This window comes from Pagrus pagrus (assembly GCF_965226575.1).
Source record: "Pagrus pagrus genome assembly, chromosome: 1".
In the NCBI taxonomy this organism is placed as follows: domain Eukaryota; kingdom Metazoa; phylum Chordata; class Actinopteri; order Spariformes; family Sparidae; genus Pagrus; species Pagrus pagrus.
Genome location: NC_140185.1, coordinates 30,321,675 through 30,348,769, shown reverse-complemented (window position 1 = coordinate 30,348,769; position 27,095 = coordinate 30,321,675). Strand labels below are relative to the sequence as shown.

Genomic DNA, 27,095 nt, shown 5'->3' with positions numbered 1-27,095 from the left:
CTGTTATTTGGTCCATAGTCCAATTTATAACATGTACAGATGATAAACTGATTATCACATCTTTTATTTTTATTCAAGCTCTTCACTTAATCCTGGTCAAACATCTAAATAAATCTTCATGATGGGGAAATTATATCTCCTCAGAACCCATGAGCCGCATCGTTAGACTTTAAATTTGGGGCATAAACATCGCAGATTGCTGCTTTTGGTCTTTTAATTAAAAACATGTTCACCAAAATTAGAAGTTCTTTGCAGTAATTTGTCTTTTTCCCGACATGAATTCAGCAGGATCTGAGGACAGTCGACAGGTCCCCTCTGCTCCGTCCGGCTGGCTCATCTACTCGAGAACAACGCCATCTATTGGAGGGAAACCAGAACTACAACCATCCTTTGAAATGCTGAGCATAGAGTAAGTAGAGACTTAAATTTAATCCATGTATCTGTCTGTTTATAATTATGTGAGCCTGAGAATTAAACATCTTAACTAAATCAAATTAAATAAACCTCATGTGAAGGACGAGTGATCTGGATAGTTGCAGGTGTGTTTGAATGTTGAGACTGTTAAAGCACAATGCTGCTGTTTGCTATTCTGTCCAAACACTGTTTACCTCTTATCTCCTTCCCTCCTTAATCCTGTAGAGCACAGTCAGTAAAAACCAGACTCACAGAGACACTTCTCCATTTTTCTGTCCTCTCGGTCATTTCAGTCATTGCTGCAGGAGCAATATCAAGCTTCTCCTGCAGCTCCCATGAAGTTGGTGTTGACCAGCGTCTCAAGCAAAGACAGAATGTGCCCTGCAGTTGACCACGATATGAAACAGAGAGGTTTTGTTGTCGTTGTTTGTTCGAGCTGATCTGAGGAACCTGTAGTGACGCTGCTCTCCAGCGTGGATGTGTCACTGCAGGGTCAAATCAGGATTGGTTGATTTGCTTTTGTCCCTCAGCGTTTCCTTACAGGTGAGCTGCGGCTGCTCTCACAAAGCTTGTAAATGCATTTTCTGCTAAACAAAGACTGAATATTTATTTTTCTGATTGATTTCCCACATTCCAGACAGCACATTTAAGTATATTATCAGCCCACTGCAGCACTCAAGGCTACACATCAGTCTGCCGCTGGTGTCAGGTAGAAATTTTAAATAAAATCTCTTCTTATTTAATTAAATTCTCACAAAATTTGATGAAAATGTCTCAACACAATCAATAACCATCGTTTCACAGTCTCACCTTAAAGATATGTCTTTTGTAACCTTGTTTGGCTTAGCCGCTGCTTTGCTCGCTGGCTGCTGCATGTTTGAGGACAGGGTCACTCAGTGCGGTTTAGTCTTCCTGACATCAGATCTGCTGTTAGAAAATGTTTTTGTCCTTTGCTGGTTTATTGATACTAGATTCAACTATAAAAGCAGCGTGGCCACTGACCTCACTGCAGGTTGTTGGCTGTCGTGACAAACTGCCCCAGCACTGAGTGATGGCAGTCTTGTATGATGATATTATAACTCCTAATCTTGTTTTTTTTTTTATATACTGACATGTGTCTAAAACTTTCCAAACAGACCAGAGCATGCTGGTCATTGCAGAGCACAGCAACAAACTGACTCGTATTACACCGACTGCCAGCAAGGTTAGGAGGAGGAGTACTGATGTATCATGGCTGATTGATGGTACCAACTTTGTGAAGGCAGTAATGAGACGTAACTAAGTACATTCACTCAAGTACTGTACTTAAGTACAATTTGAGGTACTTGTAGCCAACTTCATTTGAATATTTCCATCTTCTGCTACTTTATACTCCCACTAGAGGCACATATTGTACTTTATACTCACTGCATTTATGTGATAATTTTAATTACCTGTTACTTTGCAGATTGCACTCTGCATTAGAAACACTGACTCCAGACAGAGAAATCCTGAATACTGAATCCGATATGCAGCCAAGCAAATAATCGGTCCATTTACAGTCTACAGTAAATGCTTTGATACTCTTCACTGCCAGAAATGTACCTTTGACACTTCCATTTAATATCAGATAGTTTAAGTAAGGTGTGTAAGTAATATTTTATCACCATATCTTTACTCAAGTATGACTTTGGGGTACTTTTTTCAACACCCTGTTACGGTACGCCAGCAGTACAAGAGATGAAGCTAACATCAGAAGGTAGTAGGGCACTGGTTCAGACCTTTCAAGAGTGCACAGGCAAAAAGCGATAATTGGAGCACAGCTGACGTGACTGAGTTCAATTAGGATGCATGAACTGGCTTCACTTCACTGAGGTAATTTGTGAAACAGCAGGAAGTTGGCGGAGGGGATTAGTGATGTCAGAGGGGTTAAGAGTATGTCTGTGGTACAACATGATTCATATCAACCTTCTATCAGATGATTTATGTGTTTTTTAAATGCTGGATTTTGTCAGAAGAGAATTACAATCTTTTATATTAAAATGTTATTGATACAGTTTATAATGCTTGGATGTCCCTGCCACCAAGCTGTTTGTGGTTGACAGCAATGAACAATGAGGACTAAACTTCACACACACAAAAAAAGAAGGTGATTTCTTTTGTCTCTCACTCATGATGTGCATCTCCTGAATTTTCTGTTTTTCAAGTCTGAATAACATATTATTATTATAATCAATACCACAGTGTTAAAGGCATTTAATTCAGTGTGCATGTTGTCAGCTGGTTGTCTCATTGTGTAAGGCTTGCTATCTTTTTTTTGTTCTGGGCTGAATTTCAAAATCCCTCTGGACTGATTGCAGTGGATTCAGATCACCTGTGTGCAGGGTGGAGAGACTGACTCCTAATTAATGAGTGGAAGCAGCTTGGGGCGTTCCCCTCCCAGCCAATCAGGGTCAGACAACGCCCTTTTATGAAGGCTTAAGAGAGGTGGGACCCAGGTTGGACTCATTCAGAATCTGTCCCCTGATACGCTGCAGACTGCATCCTGATAGCGTGTCAGCCAGAAACTCTTCTTTGATTTCTTTGCTGCCCCATTTTATTGGGGTGCCTTTTGTAATGTGTAGGTGAGTTATCTTTTGACATTAGCTTGTTAACCAGCTAGCTCCTGGCCAGTTTCAACCTCTGAGTGGGCTGAGTCAGCAAATATGACCGCTAGCTGCACGGCTAACTGAGCATACTACCTAACAACAGCTACAGTTAGCAGCAGTTAGCAGTTACTCTGGTGATACACTGCCATCTATCTGTTTAGTGTGTTTATTTCTTATATATTGCACCTTTTTTAACATTTAAAAATGCAGTTCCAATATACTAAAAACTTTGTTATACATCACGAGTTTACAGAAACCCATGAAAGTCGTCGGCTAGTGAATTTCACCGGCTCCGACTCAAATGTAGCGAATCCCGACTCGCTCTCAGCAGGCGAATTCTCTCTAATTCATTTATATAGTGAAGTGTTTGAGCATGCACGCATAATAAAATCAGATATTGCTTTATGCAAATTGGATTTTGCAACTTCAACGATTATGTCTCGGTGTTCTAATGCATCTAAAAGTTTTTAGTTTTTTTTTTTTCTTTCTTTTTAATAAGTGACCTCACTCTGTAATCTGTGATTGTTCAATAGAGCCGTCAGCTCGGGGGTCTAATGGCATTTCAATTGAATTAGGATGCATTAAACTAAATCTTAGGTATTTTATTACAGCTCATATTGATCCTTTATTTCCAGGCCAGACTTTACTCTGTTCAGAATTAGAACAAGGTGCAGTGTGCGGTTAATTCAATGTGACTGACTCACAAGTCGCTTTGAACTGTAAGAGGTACGCTGTTTCTTCAGAGAGAGTCGTGTCATATTCAAGCCGCTTTTATTTCTCATTGTGAAACTTGAATGTAATAGAAATTTGTCGAGGATATTTTTAAAACCAGGCTGAGCATTGCTTCTTTTATGCTTTTACATAACCTTTCCACCCCGGCCCCTTAGAGAGCTCATTATAACCATTACTTTAACTTTTACAGTCACCGTCACTCAGGAGCTTTGTAAGCCTTAACATGTTGTGGTTCCCCTTTACAGAATGTCCTCCCCAGAGTGTCTGCTAAGCTGGATGTGGCTACTATTTCAGACATCACTGAGGTCAAATCCCGAGACACTTTTGTCGGGATCGTGCGCGCTGGTAAGCCTCTTGTTGTCGTAAATGCAGTAAGTGGCGCAAACAACAATAAAAATGTAAAGGGGAGTGAGACCGACCAAGTGAAAGACATGATGCCGCTCCTAGCTTCTTTCTGACTCTCAGAAAAACCCAGATATTATGAAAACTCATTAAATAACAGAGCGTAGACGTAGCCTGATTGATTCTACAGAGGCATGCATCACGTGTGGTGCACTTGATCATCTATTAAACCTTTTGGCAATGAAATATTGAATGTACACCAAATTATTAAGCACACTCACTGCTTGGAGTTATCCTACAGGTCAAAGGTTAAGTTTAGTGTTTCATGCACATATACAGTAGTATATTCAATACGCAGTGACAAGAAATATCACATGCAGCCCTATTGTTTGTGACCTGTTAATGACTGCCAGATCAAGCCCAGCCATCCTAGCTGTCACTCCAGCATAAAAGCCTCCCAGAAGAATCTCTAATCACAATTTGATGGGGCCCATTAACCTCATGAAATATATATGTGCGACTGAAATCATCCACTTAAACTTTGGCAAGAGCGAAATGTTCTTGTTTGGAATTCAGAGGAGGCGGGGGGAGGGTTTTTTTTCGTGGGCTGCATTATACCGAACTTTTCACAGCGACTCGTCTCCTGAATGTTTTAGGGTTCTATGGCACTTTGCCTTTATTGTCAGACGCATGAGTAATTTACTATGCCAATCCCTTTGAACTCCCCGAGCTTGATTCGGCTGAAGTTGTGCCAATTTTGCTTATGTCCATTGGAGCGTCTTTATTTTATTTTTTTCCACATAAAAAAACACAATCAAACTGATGTCGTAACACTGAATGTTTTCGGCAGAGTGCCTGTTTATTACGTGGCGCGCCTGCTGGAAGATGTGTTGTGTGAGATGTTGTTGCAGAAGGTTAGGGGTCGTCACTGGGGCTTCATATGAGTTGCACCTATGAAAGTGCTTCTACTGTGCAGAATAATACACTTTTCTTACATAACTACTCATTTTACAAATTATTTGTTTAATTATTATTTTCTTCTAACCTAATTAAAAATATTTTTTTTATTATTTTTTTCCATAACCATTTAAATCCCAGTTTCTAACCGTAACTAAGATTTGATTTAAAAACTAAACTAATACAACATGTCAAACCTTACATGTGGATGAGAGGATGAATGAACTGAAAGAAACCAAGAGAGTTCTGACTGACTGATCTTTACATAAATACCTTATTACCACATCAAATAAAAGATACAACTTCTTCCATAAATTGTGCTTATATGGACCATGGTCGATTTTGTCCTCATCACTTCTTAAAAGCGTCATTAGTTTAAAAAAAATCTGCTTAAAGAGCTTGCACCAAGAGGTGTTAACTAAGTCTAAATGAATTTGCTGAAACAAAACTTATGACATGTTTTCCGTACTTACTGTAGGTTGTCAGTGACATCATCTCAACCCTGACATCCCAACAACGTTTCCACACAAAGTGACGCTCTTGGTAAGATATCAAAAGCAACACTGCACACTGTGTATTTTAAATTTATTTACAGTTTACGCATTCTCCCAGTGCAGAACCAGACACACCAAGTGTTGGTGTATGGAAGTAACTTTTCTCTTCGCTTTAAAAAATAGAAAGCATGCTCAATTTTGCATTTGCTACATTTGGTTTGAATCTCCGTATTTCCTTTTTAAACTTGAGCCAAATAGCCTTTCTTGTTGTAGTCAGCATCATGTTCATCATGCTGAATGCTGCTGCTGCTGTGGAGAACAATATTTCTCTCACATGTAGGCCCATGCCAAGTGTGTATCATGAAAGTGACAAATGAAGAGCTTGAACTCGAGGTTGCAAAACCTTTTTGAGGCCAAGTTTGAAACACTCTGAGAAATATGTTCAGTGCACATGTTTATTTGTTTATTAATGGCCTGTCAGGGTAAACTGATGTGGAAAAAACATGTGCAGTTTGGTGTGTATTTGTACCTGAAGCAGCAAAAGTACATGCAGCATTAGTGCATGTGGTCTCAAAACTCAAACCTCACCCCGGCTGACCTGTAATGCTTTTGTGTTTTTCAGTTTCTAGGCCTGAAGAGCAGTGACGGCTTTGGGCTGGCTGATATACCGAATGCTGCTTTGTGTGAGGACGAGAAAGACAGACAGTTTTATCACCATCTCTACTGAAATACAGTGAGAGCTTCTGGAGCTGCTGTAGATGTTGGCTTCATCTCCACGGACATACAGGTCAGCCAGACCTGAGAGACTGTTGCTCCCGTGAGTCATTAATCACATCCATGCTTTGTTTGTTTGTGTCTCACCAAACGATCTATAATAATCCTATTTTGATAAGTGAATGAAACAAAAAACTTCAAAACCCTGTTTAAAGATCCCCTCCACATAAACATGTTTTGCAAGAACAAAAGTATAATTACCACATCACTATCCTTTAAAATGGCTCCTTCTCCTTCTTCCTCATAAAATTTCCAGAATCTGATGCAAATATATTTTCAAGTCCATTCTCAGTGTTTGTGCACTCGAGGCTTCAAGTTTCTGTGTCACACATTTGTGTGGGCTGAATAGTGGACCAGGATTGGCTTCCAGATCATATGTGATGTCACAAATCATGCAGTCGTCCTCTTAAAATTAGATTATCGATGACCTCAGAGAACATTTACAGTGTTGAATGTGAAAACAGCCTTCGAGTGTCAAACTCCACGTGCATCATTCTCCACTGTGAAGCTGAAACATTAAACCGTAGGAACAAGAAGAAAAAACACATTTTTGACTGGAGAGGGACTTAAAGTAGATATTTAACTGTTCATATCAACTTCTTGTAGAGTATGTGAAGATTTTATTGAAAATTAGATATTTTATTTTTTATCAATAAACCAACAAACAAATGCATATAATGCATAACATATGTTTTATCACAATTGTATCAAACTGGTAAAAACATAAAAATCTTTAGACATTGGTACTTATATTCGCTATAAAATGAGAAAAACGCTTCACAAAGACTCCTTGCTGTACTCTTTAAACAGTCTTGATCTGCCATATTTAGTTTTTTATCAATATTGCTGCTTATTTTATTGATTGAAACCGTGTAATTGCGTTGATCACTAGATATTAAAGGTGTGCATTTTTTTCTTAAGACATAACGCACACAGTAGCACCATTTAAAACAATTCTAACATCACTAAGTGTGACTGTATTAAACTGCAACGTGCAGCATGATGTTTAACTATTTCAGTTTTTACACATGTAAATAAGGTAATTGGGTTTGTGTTTGCTTACTCTCAGAGACACTTGAGTAACGCTTCAACCTCTTTAAATGTAGTTAGTGGCTGGTTTAGAGCTCTAAATGATTTACCTGAACCAATAAGTTTGAGTGCTCCGAGTCCACTCGGATGTGCAGAGTCAGCCAAAAGTGAGGCTAATATAAGTACTCAGGTTATGAGATATTAAGAAAGCTTAAACTCTTCAAATTGTTTTAAAATGACATTCAAGACAAAAAGGTAAAGTAAGACATAATAACAGTATATTTCACTTTTTAAAAACATTTTTTTATACATGTATTGCAACAGTGGTGATATGTCTGCATGCACAGTTATTTATTTTATGACAGGTCCTCAGAAATGTCTCTGCGAGAGAGAGAGAAAAAAAATCACATCATGCGAGCAAGGCCATTCTGAGAGGGGAACCATGTTGCAGATTTATAATTCATCATTCTTCAGAGTTAATGCAGTATTCACATGATAATTAGTATTAATTTTTGATTGGTGCCCCCGGGGCAGTTCTGCATTGTTGGGCTGAAGAACCTGTGCCATTATTACCTTATTAGTGTAACTGTCAGCCGCCTGTTTTATTTTACAAATGCACATCGTGTATTTTCTTATCAGCTGCTCTCATCAGCACAGAGCAGCGGTCTCGTTGCTTATCAGCAGCTTTAACAAGAGGCTGTGTCACTTAAATGAGGAAAGAAGCATCTGTGTTTGGAGCAGTCAAAACAATGCTCTCCCCTCCTGCGTGACGCCCTCTGAACGCACCGAAACAGCTGGACTGTGAAGGCTGTTGTTCGCCGGTCCAGTTTTATCATTACATGTTTTATATGTCGTATTTAACAGTCATCTAGTTGCATCTTCAGTTTACTATAGTTTTTGCTTGAGCAGTTTCAAATTGAACAATACAATCTGAGGCAATAAAGCCAATATTTTAGTCTGTGTCAGGGGTGGACAAAAAAACAGGAACACCTTACAGTGTAATCTAATGCAAGAGTGCAGCAGTTTGTTTTTATTTGCCTTATTGTTTACCTGATCATCAACCCTTTTCATCAGCAATAGATTCATTTATTTATTTTAAACTTTATTCTGATGGTTTAAGCAGAGCTGAAACAATTAGTTGATATATATTATCATATATTTGGCAACTGACAGAAATTTTTATCATAATCTGCAACTACTTGGATAATTGATTTCACATTTGAGTAATTTTTTCAAGCTAAGATACCAATAATTCTCTGTTGCAGCTTCTCACATGTGAAGATTTTCCTCTTTTCTTATTCTAAATATCTTCAAGTTTTGGGCTGTTGGTCGTAGAAAACAAGCACTTTGAACAAGTTACTTTTTTGATGTGATTTTTCATCCTTTCTTACATTTCATAGACCAAACAATTATTTGATTAATTGGGGAAATCATCAGTAGATCATTCAATAATGAAATTCAGTGTTAGTTGCAGCTTAACCGTGAAGACAACGCACTGAACACTTTCTTAGCTGTACAACACAACCGCTGATTTAACGTAATGTGTACAACAGTCCAAGCTGAAGTCTTCTGCCATGTGCTCCAGTGTCCGACCAGCTGATTAGTTCAGTTGTGTCACAATCTGCGTGTTTTGTAAAGCACTCATGTTCTCACACCTGAGGGAAGCTTTGCTGTGTGAAGGAAGAGGTTTCAGCATCACTTTGGGGTATTTTATTAACAGGACAGCAGGTGCACGACTCCCTGACCTGCTCCCTTCACCAGCTGCCTGCATCTGCCTGTGTGTGAGTGTGTGTGTGTGAGCATGTGGAGACCAAATGGCAGACAACCAGAGCTCTGGGAAAACTGACCGAGCTTGGCAAATCGGCTTGTGACTCTGGTGAACCAAAAGCCGCCTGCTGCTGCCTCAGTCGGCTACTTTCCAGAGGAAACTTTGGAAAGCTGTTTGTATGCGGCTGGATACTGAAGGCAAAGGGGTGTGCGTTTCTTTTTTTTTTTTTTTTTTTTGTCTCTCAAGTGAAAAAAAGGCCCTCTGGATTGACAGCGCCTTTCATACTGTATTATCCGGCCTGGCTTTTAACTCCAGGAGAACTGTGTTCACAAATTGATGCTCTGCTCCTTTGGGGCTGTAGCTGAAACATTAAATTGTACTGAAATATTCATATGTGAGTGCATTTAGCTGAGAGCAATTGATGTGCGACTCCCCAGACGCCAAATGGAAATGTTGCAGGGCCCCAGCACGCGCTGGCAGACACCCTGAGCTCTGGCCCGGACAGTGATTGCGATTTAGCCGAGGAGGCTACCGAGTCAGACGAAGTTGGAGGCTACCGGATTCAGGACGGCTGACGTCAGTGTCTGCCTCAGTGTGCCGTGCTGTAAACTAGTTGGCAACTTGAAATCAAAGATTCTAGGAAACATTAAAAAATCATATTCAAAGAAAAATCTCCAATTGGTGCTTAAGTTGTCAGACTTTGCTGTAAACATTTCAGGATCCGAGTCAGCAGGGATTACATTTTATGAATTAGATGGAAATGTTACATACTCAGATACTTTGTGATTATCAGTGATTAAAAGTTTAGGACTTTTGCATAACTGTATTTATTTTGCATTTAAATTATTGTAATTTATTACTGGATTCATCCTTCATAATATGAGAGTTTGTTTTTAATTAGCTGATTGTGGTTTTGCCTTTTCTTTCTAAGTATGTCTCTTTGTTATGTTTCTTTTTCTTTGTTTTATAATTTACTTAATGTTATTGTAAAGGAGGGTCACCCTTCAGGAATAATAATAATAAAAAATAATAATTATTATTATAAGCTTTATTTATATAGCACCTTTCAAAAACAAAGTTACAAAGTGTTTTACAATAAAAACATAATAAAACATATAGTAAATGCAATAAACCAAGAACTAAAGATATGAAAAAGATTTTTTTTTTTATTAACAATAAATATCATCAGTTAAGAAAAGGCCATATGATAAAAGTGAGTCTGAAGAAGAGATTTAAAGGACAACACTGAGTTTCTCAAGTTTCCTCAATGGTTTCTTGAGTTTAAATAAAGGTCGAGGGAGTGATATTACAATTTTAAAGGTCCAATCTGTAAGAAAGTAGATTTTTGAGTCTTATTCCCAGCTCATCAAATACTGACACCTTGGGATGGCTGCCAGCCTGAGCTACAATCCCAAAGCGTCAGTATTTGACAAGTTGGGGGGAAAAGACTCAAAAATCAACTTTTTGTGAATGTATGTAGGACTTATCAGTTCTATTAATACTTCTACATGTCCTATTATTAGCACACGGGAGCTCTACATCGCAGCCGTAACACTGACGTGTTTGTGATCTATGTTGTTTTTGTATTTCCCCTCATAAATATGCAGTGTACACTCTATGAATATAGCATAAGCTTTTCACAGAAACCAAGCTCAAAATTCTTATTTAATTAAAAAAGTTAGCCCATGTCAGTCAGAGAGCGAGGAAAACACTTAACGATTTGTTTGTAGGTTTATTTATCATTTACTTCTACATCTTAAAACTACGTACGTAAGTTGCCGTATATGTTTGGGCGGGATGTTTATGCATTTCTCACAAAAGCAACTCACTGCATATGATTATGTTCGTGGCTTCAGTAAGATTTAGAGAAATGTTGAATCTGTAGCAGCCATCTCCCTGAAGAGTCGGGCTTTTTACTCAAAAATGTCAGCTAATTTACCCCTCATGAGCAAGTCATGCATAACTACATACTTACACGTCGGATTGCTGAATTAATTTTGATGTTCTGTAGATTATTTCATTCAGTTCTTTGGAGCACAGCGTGATGTAGCGTCCCACCTCCCAGAGGACCATCTCAGTTGTGTCCTCGTGTTTATCACATGACTTACTGGCGTACGGCTTCTTCTGATTGCTTATAACATATGCAGGAGCAACAAGAGAAGTTAGCCGTGATGTTTTCTTATTTCATTTCAATGGAAAAATCATAGAAAAGCCCAAAGAACTTGAAATTAAGCTAATTAGACTCAATAATTTATTTCTAATTGTATTTCTGCTCATAGTTTGTTGGTGTTCTTTTTATTAGCAAATTAAAAATGTGATTTACATTTACTAAAAACAGATTTAATAATTAATAATGTGTCTCAAGAGGACTGAAGTGATTGAGCTTGGTCACTCAGTGGGTCTTGTTTCTAGTTCTCTTCTTTTTTTCTTCTGTTGTTGACCCACTTTTATCCTACAAAGCATAACAGGCATCCGAGGGAAGGGCACCACAAGAAAACTGTATTTTTATGTAAATGCAAAAGAGGAAAAAAAAGTCTTCTGTAGCCATGACAACAGTCTCCCGAGTGGATTTCTTCCACCAAGCGAACCTCTGGATCCTGTGCACTTAAGAAATATGTTTCAAAAAGAGAACCTGAGAAGCTTTTTAAAGAACGATGTATAATTTATTTGTATTTTTCCTCCTGCTTCAGAGCCTCCTGAAAGAGGGCCCTGTGTGAGAGGTGTTCTGAATCTGTCAGACCGCAGCAGTAATGCAGCCGCACTCGCCACATGTGTTTGTTCTCAATGAGATTGAGCCTTTCTAACATATACCCAGCTGTTCGGTGCCATAAGGCGACATTTGAAATCTTTTCAACGCACTTGAAAAGAAACAACATTCACAAACAAAACCACTTAGATGTGAATCAGTAAATTCCTCTCGACGGCAGCTGAAACCATCAAATGCTGTGTGTTAACACCAGCTCATTGCTATAGGTTGATCATACTAGATGCTCCAGTAGTTTTTGTTTCTATCGCAACACACAATAAGGTTGCATGGTGAGAAGAAACCAAGCGTGAAGATTGTTAATTGACTTTGCAGCTATATTTTCAGTTTTCAGTAAGTTGCAGCTGCACTCAGCTAACGTGGTTGGTATTGTCAGCTACATCAAAATGTATCGCAAGTTCCACTGAAAGGTGCGATGAGTAAAACATTAATCCTGAAATAACTATTCCTCGACCACTTGAGGGCAGCTGTAAACACTGACATATATTATGTATAATATATATAATAATAATATTAAAAAAAATATGACTTATATTTTAAGTTAATATGGCAAACAGTTAAATGAGATATGGATCAACATAAGCATCAATTTTCTGACCACCTGATGAATCAAAGTCTCCTTTTAGATCTGTTTCTGGTATCAGTGGTGGGCGTCACTTCAGAAATGGATCAATCAATAACATCAACCACACATGAACGCATACAGTTTTTCGGCGATGCCTACGTGCAGCAGAAAAGAAATAAGAAAAAAAATGTTTTGCTCCCCGAGACATTTTTTGTTTGCTGACCAGAATCCTGCACATTTCCAGATTTGCAAACCCAATGTGCATTTGCAAAGCTCAGCCTCAGCAACAAACCCAACCTGCAATTATCTCCAAATCAGTTTCAGACCTGACCTGGCAAAAGACGTCAATACGAGACTCTCGACGTGTACTCTTTATGTGAAAAATGGCAACACTGAGAGCTGTGAGAGGGAACCAAAAGACAAACTCCAGTGCATGTGATGCACAATGGCATTTCAAATTCAGTGTTGATGTCGCTGTACTTTTTAAGAATGAAACATCTACAAAACTGTTTTGTGGTGTTTAAAATTTGTGAATTGAAACATTATTCAAACATTCAGGTTTAACTAACCTTTCAGTTAGTGTACATTATCAGTGAGTTAAAATCATTTCTTCTCTTAAAGGCAATGAACGATTTAACGTCAACTCATCATACCTGCAGAATTAACGCTTATGGAAGGAAGGAAGGAAGGAAGGAAGGAAGTCATTATCTTATTGTTCCTAAGAGTCTGTAGATAAATGTCAGAGGCCTTCATGTCGCCTACAGAAGCCATCTGTGCCGTGGTTGTCTCGCAGCTGGTGGGATGGCACCTGGTTGCTGCTCGTCCCACATGGTTTTCAGCCTCAAAAGAACATTAATGTATCACTGGTCCATGTTCCCTCTGTTAATGAGAATGAAAACAATGATCATGTAATGTTAATGCAGCTAAAGTGACTCCCTCTGTGCCATTATTAAAACATTTTAATTATTAAGTGTCTAATGGTCACTGTTAATTCACTTAGCTTCCTGTGAGTGTGACAGGGACCGTACCTCGTGGTTCGTCGGAGACGTCCCAAAAGCAATTTACCTCTAAGCATGTCTGCTATAGGTCTGCTCCGTGTCCCTGCCTGTCAAAATTGAACACCTAACTCAGGCTGTCCTGGTATGATACGTATTGACAAATTGGGTTCATATGAATCATTTAGGCTCGCCTCTCATTTGGCCTTGAGTTGTAAAGGAAAGACAGTGACAATAACTTCCTACTGACATCCTCATCACTGAGCGGTGCTGCTCTGGCTGGAGCTGGAAGCTGAACCGTATGAGTGATCTCTTCTTTTACATGGCTGGCTGAGCTGGAAGGGGTTCAGATTAGAGGCGCAGCACCTCCACTTGAGACATTAATACCGAGGCAGCTGTGACAGACAGAGGCTGAGCCAGTGTTTGGCACCCATATTCAACAGGATTCCTTTGTGTGTGTCGAGAGCCAAGCAGATCATTATTTATTTACTTGTTCCATGGCATGCGATAAGCATTGTTTTTTTTCTTTTTGTAAACTAGATTAATGTGATGGGTTCAGTAATAGCTAGAAGGTTGCAGAGCTATGTTACCAACTTACAACACAGTTGGCTGATGCTGAAGACAATCAAAAAAATGGGTTTTTTGTTTTAGTTTTTAGTTGTTGTTTTTTCAGTCAAATGTAATTTTACAAGTGTCACATCATCAGTATTTGCTCCAATTTTCCTCATGATGGCTGCAGTTAAATGAGAGGCTTAAACAGCAAACATTTCAGTATATATTTTCATATTCAGTGCAACTCCTAGCAAAAAAAATTTAAATTAAAATGTATTTTATTTGGTTATATTTTTTATTTATTTAGTCAGTTTTAGGCCGATTCATTGATGACCCAACCTTCAAGGATGTGATTACAAGTTTAATTCAACAATATTATTCTGTTGCATTTAAAATAGGTGCCTTATTTTTTACATTTAAAAAACTTACTTTAAAGTGTTTTAATACTTTTAATAAAGCTATTGTTTGCCACAAAATGATTGCATTTATTGTGATAATACAGTAGGAAGCTGAGACTGTTGCCCACAAAGGCATTTATGCCGTGGTCCACTCATAGCTCTGTGGTCGCACCTTATTGTTGTAGGGCTCAAAAGAAGAGTAATGTGTTACTAATCCATGTTCAAATCAGTTTAAATTGATTTTTGTATTATAACAAAACATGTTTCATTAGTTCACCTTGCTGTTATAAGTCTTCACATGAGGCCTAGCTGTCTGTAAATATTGCAGTACAGAGGCTCTTTCATAAGAGGCCTCCAGCACTGGCTAGTTTCATGGTGTTAAGATGTTTTTGGGCTGCACTGTTATAGAAAAAGCTGTAGTCTGATGTAATGTTTCCACTCACAAGCCCATATGTCTTATGGATGCTGTTATTTGAATACAGTATCAAGGCTTCAAATCAGTTGCTCAGAGCGATGAGTCTTCAGTTTTGGGTCTTCAAATTGAGCCTCAGACAGAATTTGTGTAAAGTTATAAAGATAATTGAAAGTCTTCTGTGTACCACAACAGTATTTGTAATAGTCCCTCATACGTACTGCGTCGTTTACGAGTGAATTAAATGAGAAAATGAACCACTCGGTACTCCAAACTTAAAACACTTGTGTTGATGGCTTAATTGCAGCCGTAATAGTTATTAACAATTAAAACATTCTCTGGATACTTGTAAACATTTGACAAGCAACAAAATGGTACAGCAGTTTATCTTCTGAATTAATGATATGAAGAGAGTAATTAGGGAGGCGGGGTCCTCTCACGACACACTTACAATGACTCGACCAATTAGCAGTTGTTGTGACAGGTCCTCCAATGTTAATAACCTTAAATTATTCAGATTTCTCGAAATCATATGCACATACGGAGATGACGCTAATGAAATAACTCTGTACAGTACAGTGTGTAGCTGATCAGAGCCCACTTAGTCTTTCTAATTTAGATATGATTGAGACCTGTTTGTTTTCCCTTTAACGTTTCATCCGGCCGCAGTATCTCCGGTACGACAGATTAACAAGACTCAGTAAACCGAAAGCACTTAAGGAAATACTAACTTTTATTTTTGCTATTTTCATTCAAATGACAACACCTGCATTTGGCAATAACTTCCTCCATATCAAGTTTACAAAAAGTGTCTGTAAACATTAAAGTGCAAAGAATTTGCTTGCCATGTAGGGCACATATCTTTTTAAAGGTTCATGCTACAAGCACTCCGATCTAGTTTCATGTGAAGAATCCACTCAACTTACCTTTTCAATTTCATCCACACAAATATACCCTACTAATGTTTTTTTTTTCAACGAGTAAAACAAAAAAAAAAATGCTATTCAATAAACTTTGTTGATGGTCCATGGTTTCAAATCAAACAAATAGGTGACAGAAAGGCAAAGGTAAAAAACAAATTGGCTGTCTGTATAGTAAAGCCAGTCTTATGTACCCTGTGGCTGTTTGGAACAAGGAACAGCATGATTAACGTTTGATCGTACAAATTAAAAGAAACGTCATAACAAAAAACAAAACCGGGAAAAAAAAAAGCGTTAGAAAACACTCCTCCAAGAACAGAGAACGGTGTCTTGGTTTGCAACACCGTTCAGAAGTGAAGTTTTTGTTCAGTATAGGCTTGAATGGCCCCTTGCTGGTTTTAATTCATGTAAAGTTCAGTGCATTTAGGACCTATTCAAAGTGAGAATTCCTGATGAAGAATGTGTCCGGAAACACATTAGACGCCCCCTTACCGGGATGTTACTGTCTTTGTTGTGCTATATCAGGGCATTTCTGAAAATCCATCAAGGAGGAACAGGGGGAGGCTGGACAATATGGCAAAAGGGCCTACGAGTTCTTGTTTGTCATTTTCTACTATTGACTTCTGCACACGTCAAGTCAAGGAGCATCAGTGTTAGCTGGAAGCTGAGGCTCAAGCCTGCTCTCAACTGGCTAAGATTGGATTTACACAGCGACAGTAAAATCCTAAGTCTTGTGTGGTCTTTGACCTGCCACAAGAGTTCAGATAAATGCCAAACAGAGTGGCAGTAAAAATAGAAGAGACTTCTGTTTCTGTGTAAATGTAGCTTATGTATCAGGCATGTGACCTAGAGGTGTGTCCGCTGGTCCCAGGAGCCGGTACTTCTCCTCCAGGGACGGCTCGGTGCTGCCGCCCTGCAGGTGGATCAGCGGCTTGGTCTGCAACAGCACGCAACCCCTGCCCCGGCCTCGCCTCTCCTCCTGGTTCCTGCGGTTGAAGATGTTTATTCTGTTGTCCAGCTCAGGGCTGGCCTTTTCTGAGCCAGTTGGGCTGGGAAGCTTAAGGTTGACAGGGTCCACCGCCAGGCCCTTTTGAGCAAGGCAGGAGTCCTCAGAAAGGGAGGAGAGTAGCTCCTGCACCACCATGCTGGGGTCCCTGCAGGGCTCCTTGCCTGAGAAGGACGGAGGGCAGCAGCGATGGGAGCTGTAGCTCAGACTGAGGTCCTGAGCTGTGCTGCTGCTGCAGTCTGTCATGGATGAACCCGGGGTGTGGCTACTCAGGCTGTGAGGGCGGGCCGTCAGGCTGCCACTGGACCGTGATATGCTGGTTGAGGCATCACTCACGGCGCTGCCCACCCGCTCCATAGCCAGCATCGGGTTCGACTGGATGGGATTTGGACTGGTTGGGAGGTGAACGTCAATGGCTGCCGTAGTGATGATCCGGGCACCTAAGCCAGAAGCTCCAGCATCTTGAAAGACATTGTATATATTTAGAGAAAGTTAGACAACACAGGTGGTAAATGTTTTATTTGCAGCCAAATCTATGAGCAAACATATGAAGTTGGACCTTGGCCTTATAACCACTTAAAAGGAGTTTTGAGTAACTGCTTTTCCTAAATGTATTTACATGTTTCAAGTCTTTATTGTCATTGTGCAATACAACAGAAGAGCGAAGCAAAATGAGATAAAAGTAGTGATAAGAGAACAGGATAAAATAAGACAAGCAGTACTGAAGAAGATGCCAAAGATAAAATGATTACTGAGAATAAAATAGGCATCAAAAGGAATGTCAACACTTTTTTCACAAAAAGAATAAACGAAAAGAATAAATAGATATAAATAAATAGTAAGCACTTATTTAAACATACAGTGATCTGTAATAGATCGAGCTTAACAGTGGAAATGTCTGCATGTATGTGAGAAGAGTTCAGTTCAGTTCTTGTCTGTGCACGGTGCATAATAAGTTCAGCGTTCATAGTCACTTACCACTGCTTGCTTCACTGTAGTATTGGCTGATGTAGTTGTTCATGTCATCACGTACAACTGGATCTGATTTAAAATAAAGACAGAAAAATTTGATATTTCAGAAAACGAAAAAAAAAAAGTTGCAACCCCTAAACGTGTTCTTATAGCGGGTCTGCATCAGAACTAAAGGGAAAAAAATCTCCAACAATTCATTTATTTTCACATAAGCTCTGCTATCTAATTCCTGTGATATACTCTATATGAATATGAACAGTGTGCCTGATATGCATGTTGTCGCCGTTAACACTATTTACTATTATTAGTTCAGTGTTATCACAGTTTTAGACTGCAGTCTCTTGTCAGTGAAATATTGCATTATGCATAAATAAAGACAAAAATAATTAATTCAACATTTCTTACATTCATGTTGTTATTTTTATTAATATTGTTATGGTATTAATGCAGAATGCACCATGAATTGTAAATAGATATCAGGAAGTGTCCTGTCAATTACGGTTTAATGTAGTGTGACTCATGCACTACCAATACTCTGTGTGGCAGTGATTCTCACACCTTTGCGTCTGTAAACATTTTGGTCCACTTCGGTGTTAACATGGCAAATTAGTCCAGATTGAAAATATCTCCTATGTTTACAACACAATATTGACAGAGAGGACTTCTGCCCCGGGCCACAGGTGCTTTATTGGCGAGTGGTCAGGATCACGCACTGCTACGCTGTGCATTAGCTGCACCCTAGTGCACCAGAAATAAACTGGGACAGGGACAGGGTGGGGTTGGTTTCAGGGACGAGAGAAATGGGGGGGAATGAGAGGGAGAGGGAGAGAGAGAGAGTGGGATCTCTTTGTTCAGACGCAGATCCCTCCAGTCTAGCGGGCCTCGGCGTGCGTGGTGAATGGCCGCGATCTGCTATGCTCTTCTGTCCGCTTGATTGGCCTTCAGCTCACTGTCCGCTGGCTGAGTGCGAACCCAGAGTACCCTGAGTGCTAGCCCCTGTCCCCTGGGACAGGCTGCAGGCTCTGATGGGTAATTTCATTTATTTTTCAGTCTAAAATATTAATCCCTGAGCCACCCCTGGAGAGGAAGCATTGCACTCACTAAAACAAGACTGAGACAATCACCCCACAATTAATAACACATGAGTCTTAAGAAAAAAGAATGGGCTGAGCATACATAAAAGACTCCCCTCTTCTGTCTGTGACAGTCGACTTACCAGGCTGTCAGCTGTCTGTGGAAGAAGAGGGGTGACACGCTGAGGTCCTTTTAGTCCAAATCTAAACTATTATTTTGATGGCTGAAGTATGAGTTCAGTACCACAAGTGAAGTGGTATGAAAGTCAACCCAGGAAGATTTGCAACCACTGCAGCTATTGTTACAAAAATACAGAAACAAAGTGAACAGGCCGTCATTATTTAGGTTAAAAAGAAATAAACTTTAATTTTAGAACATAATTTGGAAGATTTATATCTCCTCTCTTCTCTCTCATATCCTATAAAGACCATATTGGCTTTTTATCCATGTTAGCAGCAAGACTCTATTAGATATTTCATTCATGTCTCTCTAAGGATGACTTTTCTTTTTCTTTTATGATTCTCTGACTATCCATTTTGTATCATCATTGAGTTAAAATTTTGTCTAGTGCTTTGGTTTAACAGTCCAGTTTGTAAGATTAAGGAGCTGAAATGGAATATAATCTACGCAAAAAGAAAAAAGGATATTCATTATATGAACCTTTTATATCTACGAGCACGATCTTATATTGCCACGTTCATAATTAATGTCGCTCCAAGACCATCATTGCAACTAGTCAATCACATTTTTGTAATGTCAAAGTTTTCACATTGTGAAAGGGTCTATTTCTATTTTAATTTTCCAAAACCTTAACCTAGTATTTTTGTCACCTAAATCTAACCAAACAGTGACAGAAAACTGAAAAGAAATAGAAAATAATAGCTGAACTTAGTATAAATACAAATAAGATACATATCCAGGTCTTCTGAGTGAGAGTCCTATACTTCACCCATTCAGCAACAACTGGCTGCTCCAGGTGTGGACGTTGAAATGATGCTCCTGGGACAAAATTAATTATGATGTTCCAAGAACAACACCAACACAGTGACAACAGATACCATATTGACAGACGGAGCAGGTTTCTACAGTAGCCCAAAACAGACAAACCAAACACTGGCTCCAGTGACGACCTTTCAAATCTTTTGTGTGTTCTAGCAGCTACTGTAGGTTAGGGTGAAACACGGGGTGTTCGGTTGGTTGCAATCTGTAACCACACCACTAGATGCCACTCAATCCTGGACCAATCAGCCTCTTACAATTGAAAATGAAAAGAACAACGCACCTTTTTGATGAAATAAGAATATTTTTTGTGTCTTAACAAAAAAGAGTCTTAACTTATGAATGGGTCAATTAGCCTGCTAAAAAAAACTGATCAAAGTGCCAGAATGAGGATGTTAAAGGGCTGCATTTGGCCCACGGTCCGCATTAAATTAAGATGGTGAATATGTTGAACATTATACAAACTTAACATCAGCATGTTAGCACTCTGTGCTCTCAGCTCAATGCTCCACAGAGCCAATATGTTCCTTCCAAGCAAATATGTCTATCTTTCTGTGTTGCAATGCCTTTATTCTTTTGTTGCTGTCCTGCGCTCTGTCACTACAATCGTCTTTAAGTATCTGAGAGGAAACTCCACCGGCGAGAAGAGCGGAGATGGATTTGGAGGAAAGGGAGAGAAGGAAAGAAGAGAGATTACAAGGAAGGATGGAGTGAAATCATCCCAGATACACAGCGTAAGCATAGACAAAAAAAAAAAGAAAAGAAAGAAAGCTCCTTAAAATCTTTGAAATGGTCTGCTCTGAAATGAATGTTGAGATTTACTCCAGGCCTGACAGGACATATTGAAGACATCAAGATGAATTACTAGTGAACTGTTTTCAGCTTTAATCCAAGTGCATTATCTAATAATGTGTGGGGCACTTCGTACAGCTGTGATTTCTGCCTGCTCATTGGTTAAGGCTGATAGTCACTGATCATTCATTCTTATGAAGGCCAAGCCTTCTTGATAGTTTGATGGCACTCTGCAGGTGAGTGTGAGAGAAGCCCATGTGCAACATTCAGCTGACTTGATTTTGAGCTGTCCTGACTTGACTTGAGCCCTGTGGCCTAAGCGTGCATCCCAGTGTCCATGTTTCTGTAAAAAGCCCCACTTGTTTCAGAGAGCCAGATTTCCCCACTATGCCCTTGGGGTAATATTGCGGCCGCCATGGAGCCTCCTGGTGCCCTATTGTGGTTTGCAGGTGAAGGGGAACAGATGTTGACAGGAGCCCACTCTCTCCTAACAAGGCCCAATGCACAGAGCACTCTGTACCTGAAATAGCCCGAGTGGTCTGGGCTGGCTAGGCCGGCCTCGCCAAGAGGGGGGCGGTAAGAGAGACAGTTGGGGCACGACAGAAGCCCATGCGAGCTGACGTAGTGTCGGAGAACATGCTTGTTTTCTCCAGGATTCACCAGATCCTAAAAGCTTTTTTGCCCTCGTATTGATCCCAGAGCGCCTGCGGTCAGATGGGTGTTGTGTGCGAGCGTGCAGGGGCTAAGAGGCTGGCCTCGAAGATGCTCCAGGGCTACTGCTCCAGATTAACTGTACACTGCTCTGGCACCCAGTTCACCTGATGTTACACCGTTAGAGACTTTTTGTTCCACATAATTATGTACATACTTGATGCCGCACCTCTCTCCTGGTTTGTCATGCTGCTTTCTCAAGCAAACACTGCACCTGGCATGGAGTGTATTCAGATAGGCTATAGTTTAAATGCCACAGGCTTTTGTCTCAGATGCATCCATTTTTAGTTTGTGAAATCGAGTTTTAAAAAAGCAAGTCACGTATCAAAGTATGTATTTGAAAACAGTCAATCACTAGTCACAAATGTAAAAACGTTAAATTGTGTTTTTCACATGCGAAAAGGCCTATTTCGTTAGGTTAGGTGTCTCAGGACTCAAAATACATGATGAACTGGTGCAGCAAGGAAGTTTTATGAAATTAGCGGTTTCATCAATAGAGTTTAAGAACCTCTCCAGTCTCCAGTCCCTTAAAAGTCTGCTTTAGAAACCATACTGCACCTGCAGTGGCATGGGGCTCCCTGGGGTTTCTCTGGCCGCCCTCATCGTCGGACTCCCCGGGAGTCAAGCCTTCTACAACCTGAAAACTCCGGCCCTGTTTGCCCCACACGTGGTGAATCTGCATGGCTGCCTCGCGCTCTGCTGCCAGGTCCAGGTCCTGCTGGGCCAGATGTGCCCTCAGCTGCCTGATCTCAAACTGGAGGAGAGAGTTGGAGTGCACGCACAGAAAAGAAGAGAAAAGCAGAAATGGATTTGGAGGGAAGGGAGAGAAGGAAGGAAGAGAGATAACAAGGACAAGGATGGAGTGAAAATCATCCCAGATACAAAACGTAAGCATAGACAAAAAAAGAAATCGTTGAAATGGTCTGCTCTGAAATCAATGTTGAGATTTACTCCAGACCTGACAGCACATATTGAAGACATCAAGATTAATTACTAGTGAACTGTTTTCAGCATTAATCCGAGTGCATTATCTAATTATGTCCTGAGCACTTTGGAACTGGTGCGCTTCACTGATGTACAGCTGTGATTTCTGTCTGTATTTATTTCAAGGTTTTTGGCCTCGAGGATCTTGTTCATCGACGAGAAACCATCGCAGGAGTGAATTTTCTAAAAGGAAGTTAATACAAAATAATAAACGCATTGCGGCAACTACTTTTACAAATGTACAAGCATGAGCTATGTATCATTCTTGTGTCAAATGAAGCCTGTATTCTTAATATACCTACACTTAAATCACATTTTGACAGAGATAATATTTGAATTTTTAGGATAAAATGTTTCCTAAAGTGGTCATTTAAAACAGAGACTGAAAAAAGATCATTCCCTTGATGATAATTTATTTACTGATTCATTATATACTTCATGTCTGGTGTCAGATTTCGATCTAAGTTGGTCAGTTGAGGGTTAAATCTTGATCAATATTCATTGTAGTCTGCATTTTCCTGTATGAGCTCATCACAGCGTGAGCTCTGACTGGACCTGTTTGTGAGGTATTGCTGCCCTCCTCTGGTGGCACATGAAATGACTGTTTCTCACATGGCCACAAGTGTAATATGGAGTTGTGTAGCCTGTTTCAAAAGACTGGGTGGCTACATGGCTGATTAATAAGTTGTATTCTACTCACTTTCTGTCATCTGAGTGTGATGCGCCCAGTCTCTGGGTTAAACCGTGGCTGTAAATGTCTCGTAGTAGTTGTTGACCATTGTTTTGTGCATGAAGCCCATATGCAGCTCTTGCAATCATACAGTATAACCAAAGTTTTGAGTGGAGATGCTTAACATCTCCATTTCTGTTATGCAAATTTTATGGACATGTATGGGGGAAATGTGGCCGGGCTGTGAGGTTAAATCTGAGGTGGTTTGGTACTCACAGCCTGTTCCTGGCAGATCTGAGTGAGACGCTCCAGCTGCTCCTCTCTCACAGCCTTGGTCTTCTCACACTGCTGGATCTCCAGCTCCATCTCAACTTTGACTTGTAGCACATAAGCTTTCATGGAAGAGGAGAGAGTAGAGGAGTTTTAAAACAAACTTAATAAATTCATTAATGGTCTGAAAAGGATTGTCGAGGAGGCATCAAGAGAAAAGTTTTTTAGGTAAGACAGCTGGTTAAGGTCATTGTGCTAATAGACATTGAGCACATTGAGGTCAAAGGTCAATGTCGGTGCACCATTATTCCTTTGCTCCATATATGTCTGTCATCACATATGCAAAACCTCATTAATTACTAGTTACCACCAGTAATCCTATACTGAAGGTAGCAAGGTGCTGAAAGTGTTCCACAGGGATCTTATTTCATGCTGACTTGAAGGTGTCACAAAGTTTTTGTAAATTTTCAGCCCAAAGTAACACTGTGAACATCATCCAAAAAGTGTCTAATGGGCTGACATCTGGGGTTTGAAACATCTGGATAAATTAAGGTCACAGTCCTTTGATTGTCTTTAGATAATGAAACAATGGTGGTGTCATTGGGGTACAAGATGGGACTGGGATAAAAATTTGATTTTTCAAAACTATTTTTTAAAAGTGAGAATTTCAGGAGAACGCTGCAGCTGAGAAGTTCCAGAAATGTTTTGTGGACTACAAAACTTCATCTGACTTCCCATCAGCATGAGGGTGAGTAGATAATGACTGAATTTTCATTTTTGGGGTGCAAATATAGCAGATAATTTGCAGGTAATCCCAGTTTTTTATTTTATTTCTAATTAGTCAGAAGCATTTCTGAACTGTCTTTGTCGTAGGACAGCTTGGAGCAGTACACAGTAACCTTTGGATGTATGTGAGATACTGTTAAATACAATGAAATAAGTTTAATCAAACTTCTCCTTTAAAAAAAACAGCACTTTAGTGAAAACCAAAAATGACAGGCCTTGACCAGCAATAACATTTGGACACAGTATTCTGCATTCGAATGACACTCAAATGCCTCTTTGTGTACCAAACTCTTCCTGGTTGTATAGTCTTGGTGGTCACATCGTCATCTGGCAGCGAGAAGATGAAGCTCAGATGACCAAGTCCACACCCTTCAGTAATGTACGAGTAGTGTGTCTCACGTGACCTTCCTCCTACTACAGCGTTGTACTGAAGTGTTGCCAGCATACTTTGGCTAGACTTGTTTCTTCCTTGTGACCTGAACTCTCATCATCATTCACCAATTGTTTTTTTCACACATAACGGCAGCTGATTGCTTGTTTATTTATTTGTTTTATTATTAAATTTTTCCTGGTGAGGTATAAGAAGGTATATTGCATCAAAATATCAGAGGGGCAGATCAATCAGTAAGTCCACCTCTCACAATCTGACTGCACTTTTTATTTATACGTGACATACTTTCTGGAGCCGGATGGGAAGTGAACCTAAAAAAAGTACGGCGAGGGTAAATTTGGATACCTGTTGTCATCACAGGTGGCAGACAGTCAGTACCTCACACCTCTCTGTGATCACATTTGTAAGCCAGCCACATGATATCACACATGCTGTGTATCCTGATGGGGGAATGTTGCTATGGCCAGTATAAAGAGGTGAAACGCTATCAGTAATTACACTCGTCTTATTCCAATATTTCTGTTGTTGTTGTTGTTGTTGTGATGGTGGATCTGAACTGCCGGCTTCGTCAAAACACTGAGAGGAGAATGAAAAGCCTTCGCCACAGCACACAGCCATCGCCACATGCTCCTTGTGTCTATTTATAGTCATGTTGGCGCACACACATTTTGCAAAAGTGGGGACATCAGAAGGGGTCGGTCCAGTCGCCATCCAAACAGGCATGAAAAGCTCAGCCACAGGTTGATTATTTGGCACTTATAATACATGTGTGTGCTCCTGCATATAGCACTGTATCAGTATGTGTTTACAAGCGTGTGTGTTTGTGTGTGAGTGTGGTGTGACAGCTGCTGGCAGTACATGCATAACAGTGTAATTCACACCACCACCGATCCCACATCTTCCCCACAGAGGCTCACACGAGGCCCTGCTGCACTCTCACCTGGAGTCAAGTGTTTCACTGCTCAAAAAAAACAAACTGTGTTTCATCTTTCAGACGATTGGAAAGGAAGACATTCGACATTTTGTTTTATTTTTTTGATATTTTCCATCCTTCTCTACTGAGATTTTCCAATCCTTAGAAATCCTGCTGCAGTTCACTCCTCTGTATTTCCCATCTGACTGACACAAACGTTGCCACCATTATACATCAAGATAATTCTGCGAGAGACTCAATCTATCTCCCACAATAACCGAGCCGGTCCCTCAGCTGTACATTTATTGGTTTGAGTGTGATTTTTTTTTTTTTTTTTTTTCATCCTCTGTGGTGTTTTGCCGCCTGCCTAGCAAAGAAACTCAATCACTCACAAATATCAAACCCAACAGGTCGAGGTGTGCGGCGGGAAAATCATCAGTTCATTCCCTGGAAACCAACACTGCAGCTGCATGTTAATAGGCAGCGAACGCGCTCCTCCTGCTGAACGTGTTACACCGGCGTAAATCAATGATGTTGAAAGCTGTAATGTATCGATTCCTGAAATTATTAGTCATGTCGATATGACGTGTCCCTTTAGTTCAATAGATTAAGATCCTATAAGATAATCATACTCATGCATGATTAAGAACATTTCTATCAAGGGACTTCCTGTATGTACAAAAATAGTATGTAAAAGGAAAATACATTTTAACTACATGAAGACTTGATGTTTTTTCATTTAACTATAAAGCAAGGAATCTCTGTCTGTACTTCTGTTATCTCGAGAACTGTTCATCTGATCTACTTCACACTTGGCAGGTGTGTTAGTGAGGACCTAGTGTCGAATTTGGTGCAATTTGGACACACGACACGTTAAATATTAATACATTTTGATTGAATAAACAGCAAGCAGAGGGGGCGTGGCTTCAGAGCTCTGGCTTCATGGCTCTGCAGACTGAAGCTGGGCTCACAACGACTTTCACAATAGTGGCACATCACACGCTAATGATAAAGCTATTGGTCTAGAGGGAGCAATGTACCACCTCAAGTGATTCCTCTCACACGATCTCATGGGGAAGCAGACGTAAACAAAATGATGAGAATGAGATCAGCGTGGTGCGACAAGTTCCCGTAGTAACACAGAAGCAAAGGGTTTAACAAGTCTGAATGAGTCGAGAGACGCAGTCAACGTGGGTTTTCTATTCTTCAGCGAGAACTGGAGGTGAGATATTATGTTTCTCGCATCATTAGCCTCAAGGGACACAAGGTTTACTCTGTCCTTGGTTGTTGTGGTCCAGCTTGGAAACTACCGATTTTGAAATCCCAAATATCAAACATGTTTGATGTTATCGGTTATTATCAGCAGTTCAGGAGGCTGAAGACTGGACCTGTAAACGCCTCACATTACCAGATAATCTGTGCTGAACAGCATGTTTTGAACGGGCACTGCACTGGTTAAAATAATAAAATAACCACCTGTTTGATAATGAATAAGTGCAACAAAATGGCAGATCACTTTTGACTACAGATATAAAGGAATAGTTTAAAGTTCGGGGAAACATGCTCGTACCCTTTCTGGCAGAGTTAGATGAGAAGATCCGTACATACAGTTACTGTAGCACAAACCCCCTTTGTTTCTATACAAGACATAACATTTTAATTAATGAGCTTTAGCAGTGCTGCTAGATTATTTTTTTTACTTTTGGGAAGAGGTAAGCTAGCTCTGTCACAATCTACCTCAAGAAAGCAAATAAGTGTATTTCCGAAAAAACTTGCTTCATGGA

At 39.9% G+C, this 27,095-nt stretch overlaps 1 protein-coding gene and 1 long non-coding RNA gene across 10 annotated transcripts in view; one reads left to right on the top strand and one right to left on the bottom strand.

The window, feature by feature from the left end:
* Positions 1-2,179: 2,179 nt before the first annotated feature.
* Positions 2,180-26,032, top strand: LOC311257704. Of its 8 annotated transcripts, XR_014622653.1 has the most exons (7): positions 2,180-2,268; positions 2,451-2,542; positions 2,754-2,880; positions 4,019-4,118; positions 5,551-5,615; positions 6,189-6,383; positions 25,722-26,032. It is a non-coding gene; the product is annotated as an uncharacterized lncRNA (long non-coding RNA). The 8 variants fall into 8 exon arrangements; XR_014622652.1 differs by lacking the exon at positions 2,754-2,880; XR_014622655.1 differs by lacking the exons at positions 2,180-2,268; positions 2,451-2,542; positions 2,754-2,880 and adding an exon at positions 2,910-3,017.
* Positions 15,536-27,095, bottom strand: part of LOC311257693 (transmembrane protein 266-like) — a 49,315-nt gene continuing 37,755 nt past the window's right edge. For both annotated transcript variants that reach the window (XM_084353509.1, XM_084353510.1), the window contains exons 8-11: positions 23,228-23,343; positions 21,856-22,051; positions 17,728-17,790; positions 15,536-17,210 (exon numbers count right to left, since the gene is read on the bottom strand). In XM_084353509.1, coding sequence (XP_084209635.1) covers positions 16,570-17,210; positions 17,728-17,790; positions 21,856-22,051; positions 23,228-23,343 — 1,016 coding nt within the window. In that variant the 3' untranslated portion in view covers positions 15,536-16,569. The remainder of the gene's footprint in view (positions 17,211-17,727; positions 17,791-21,855; positions 22,052-23,227; positions 23,344-27,095) is intronic.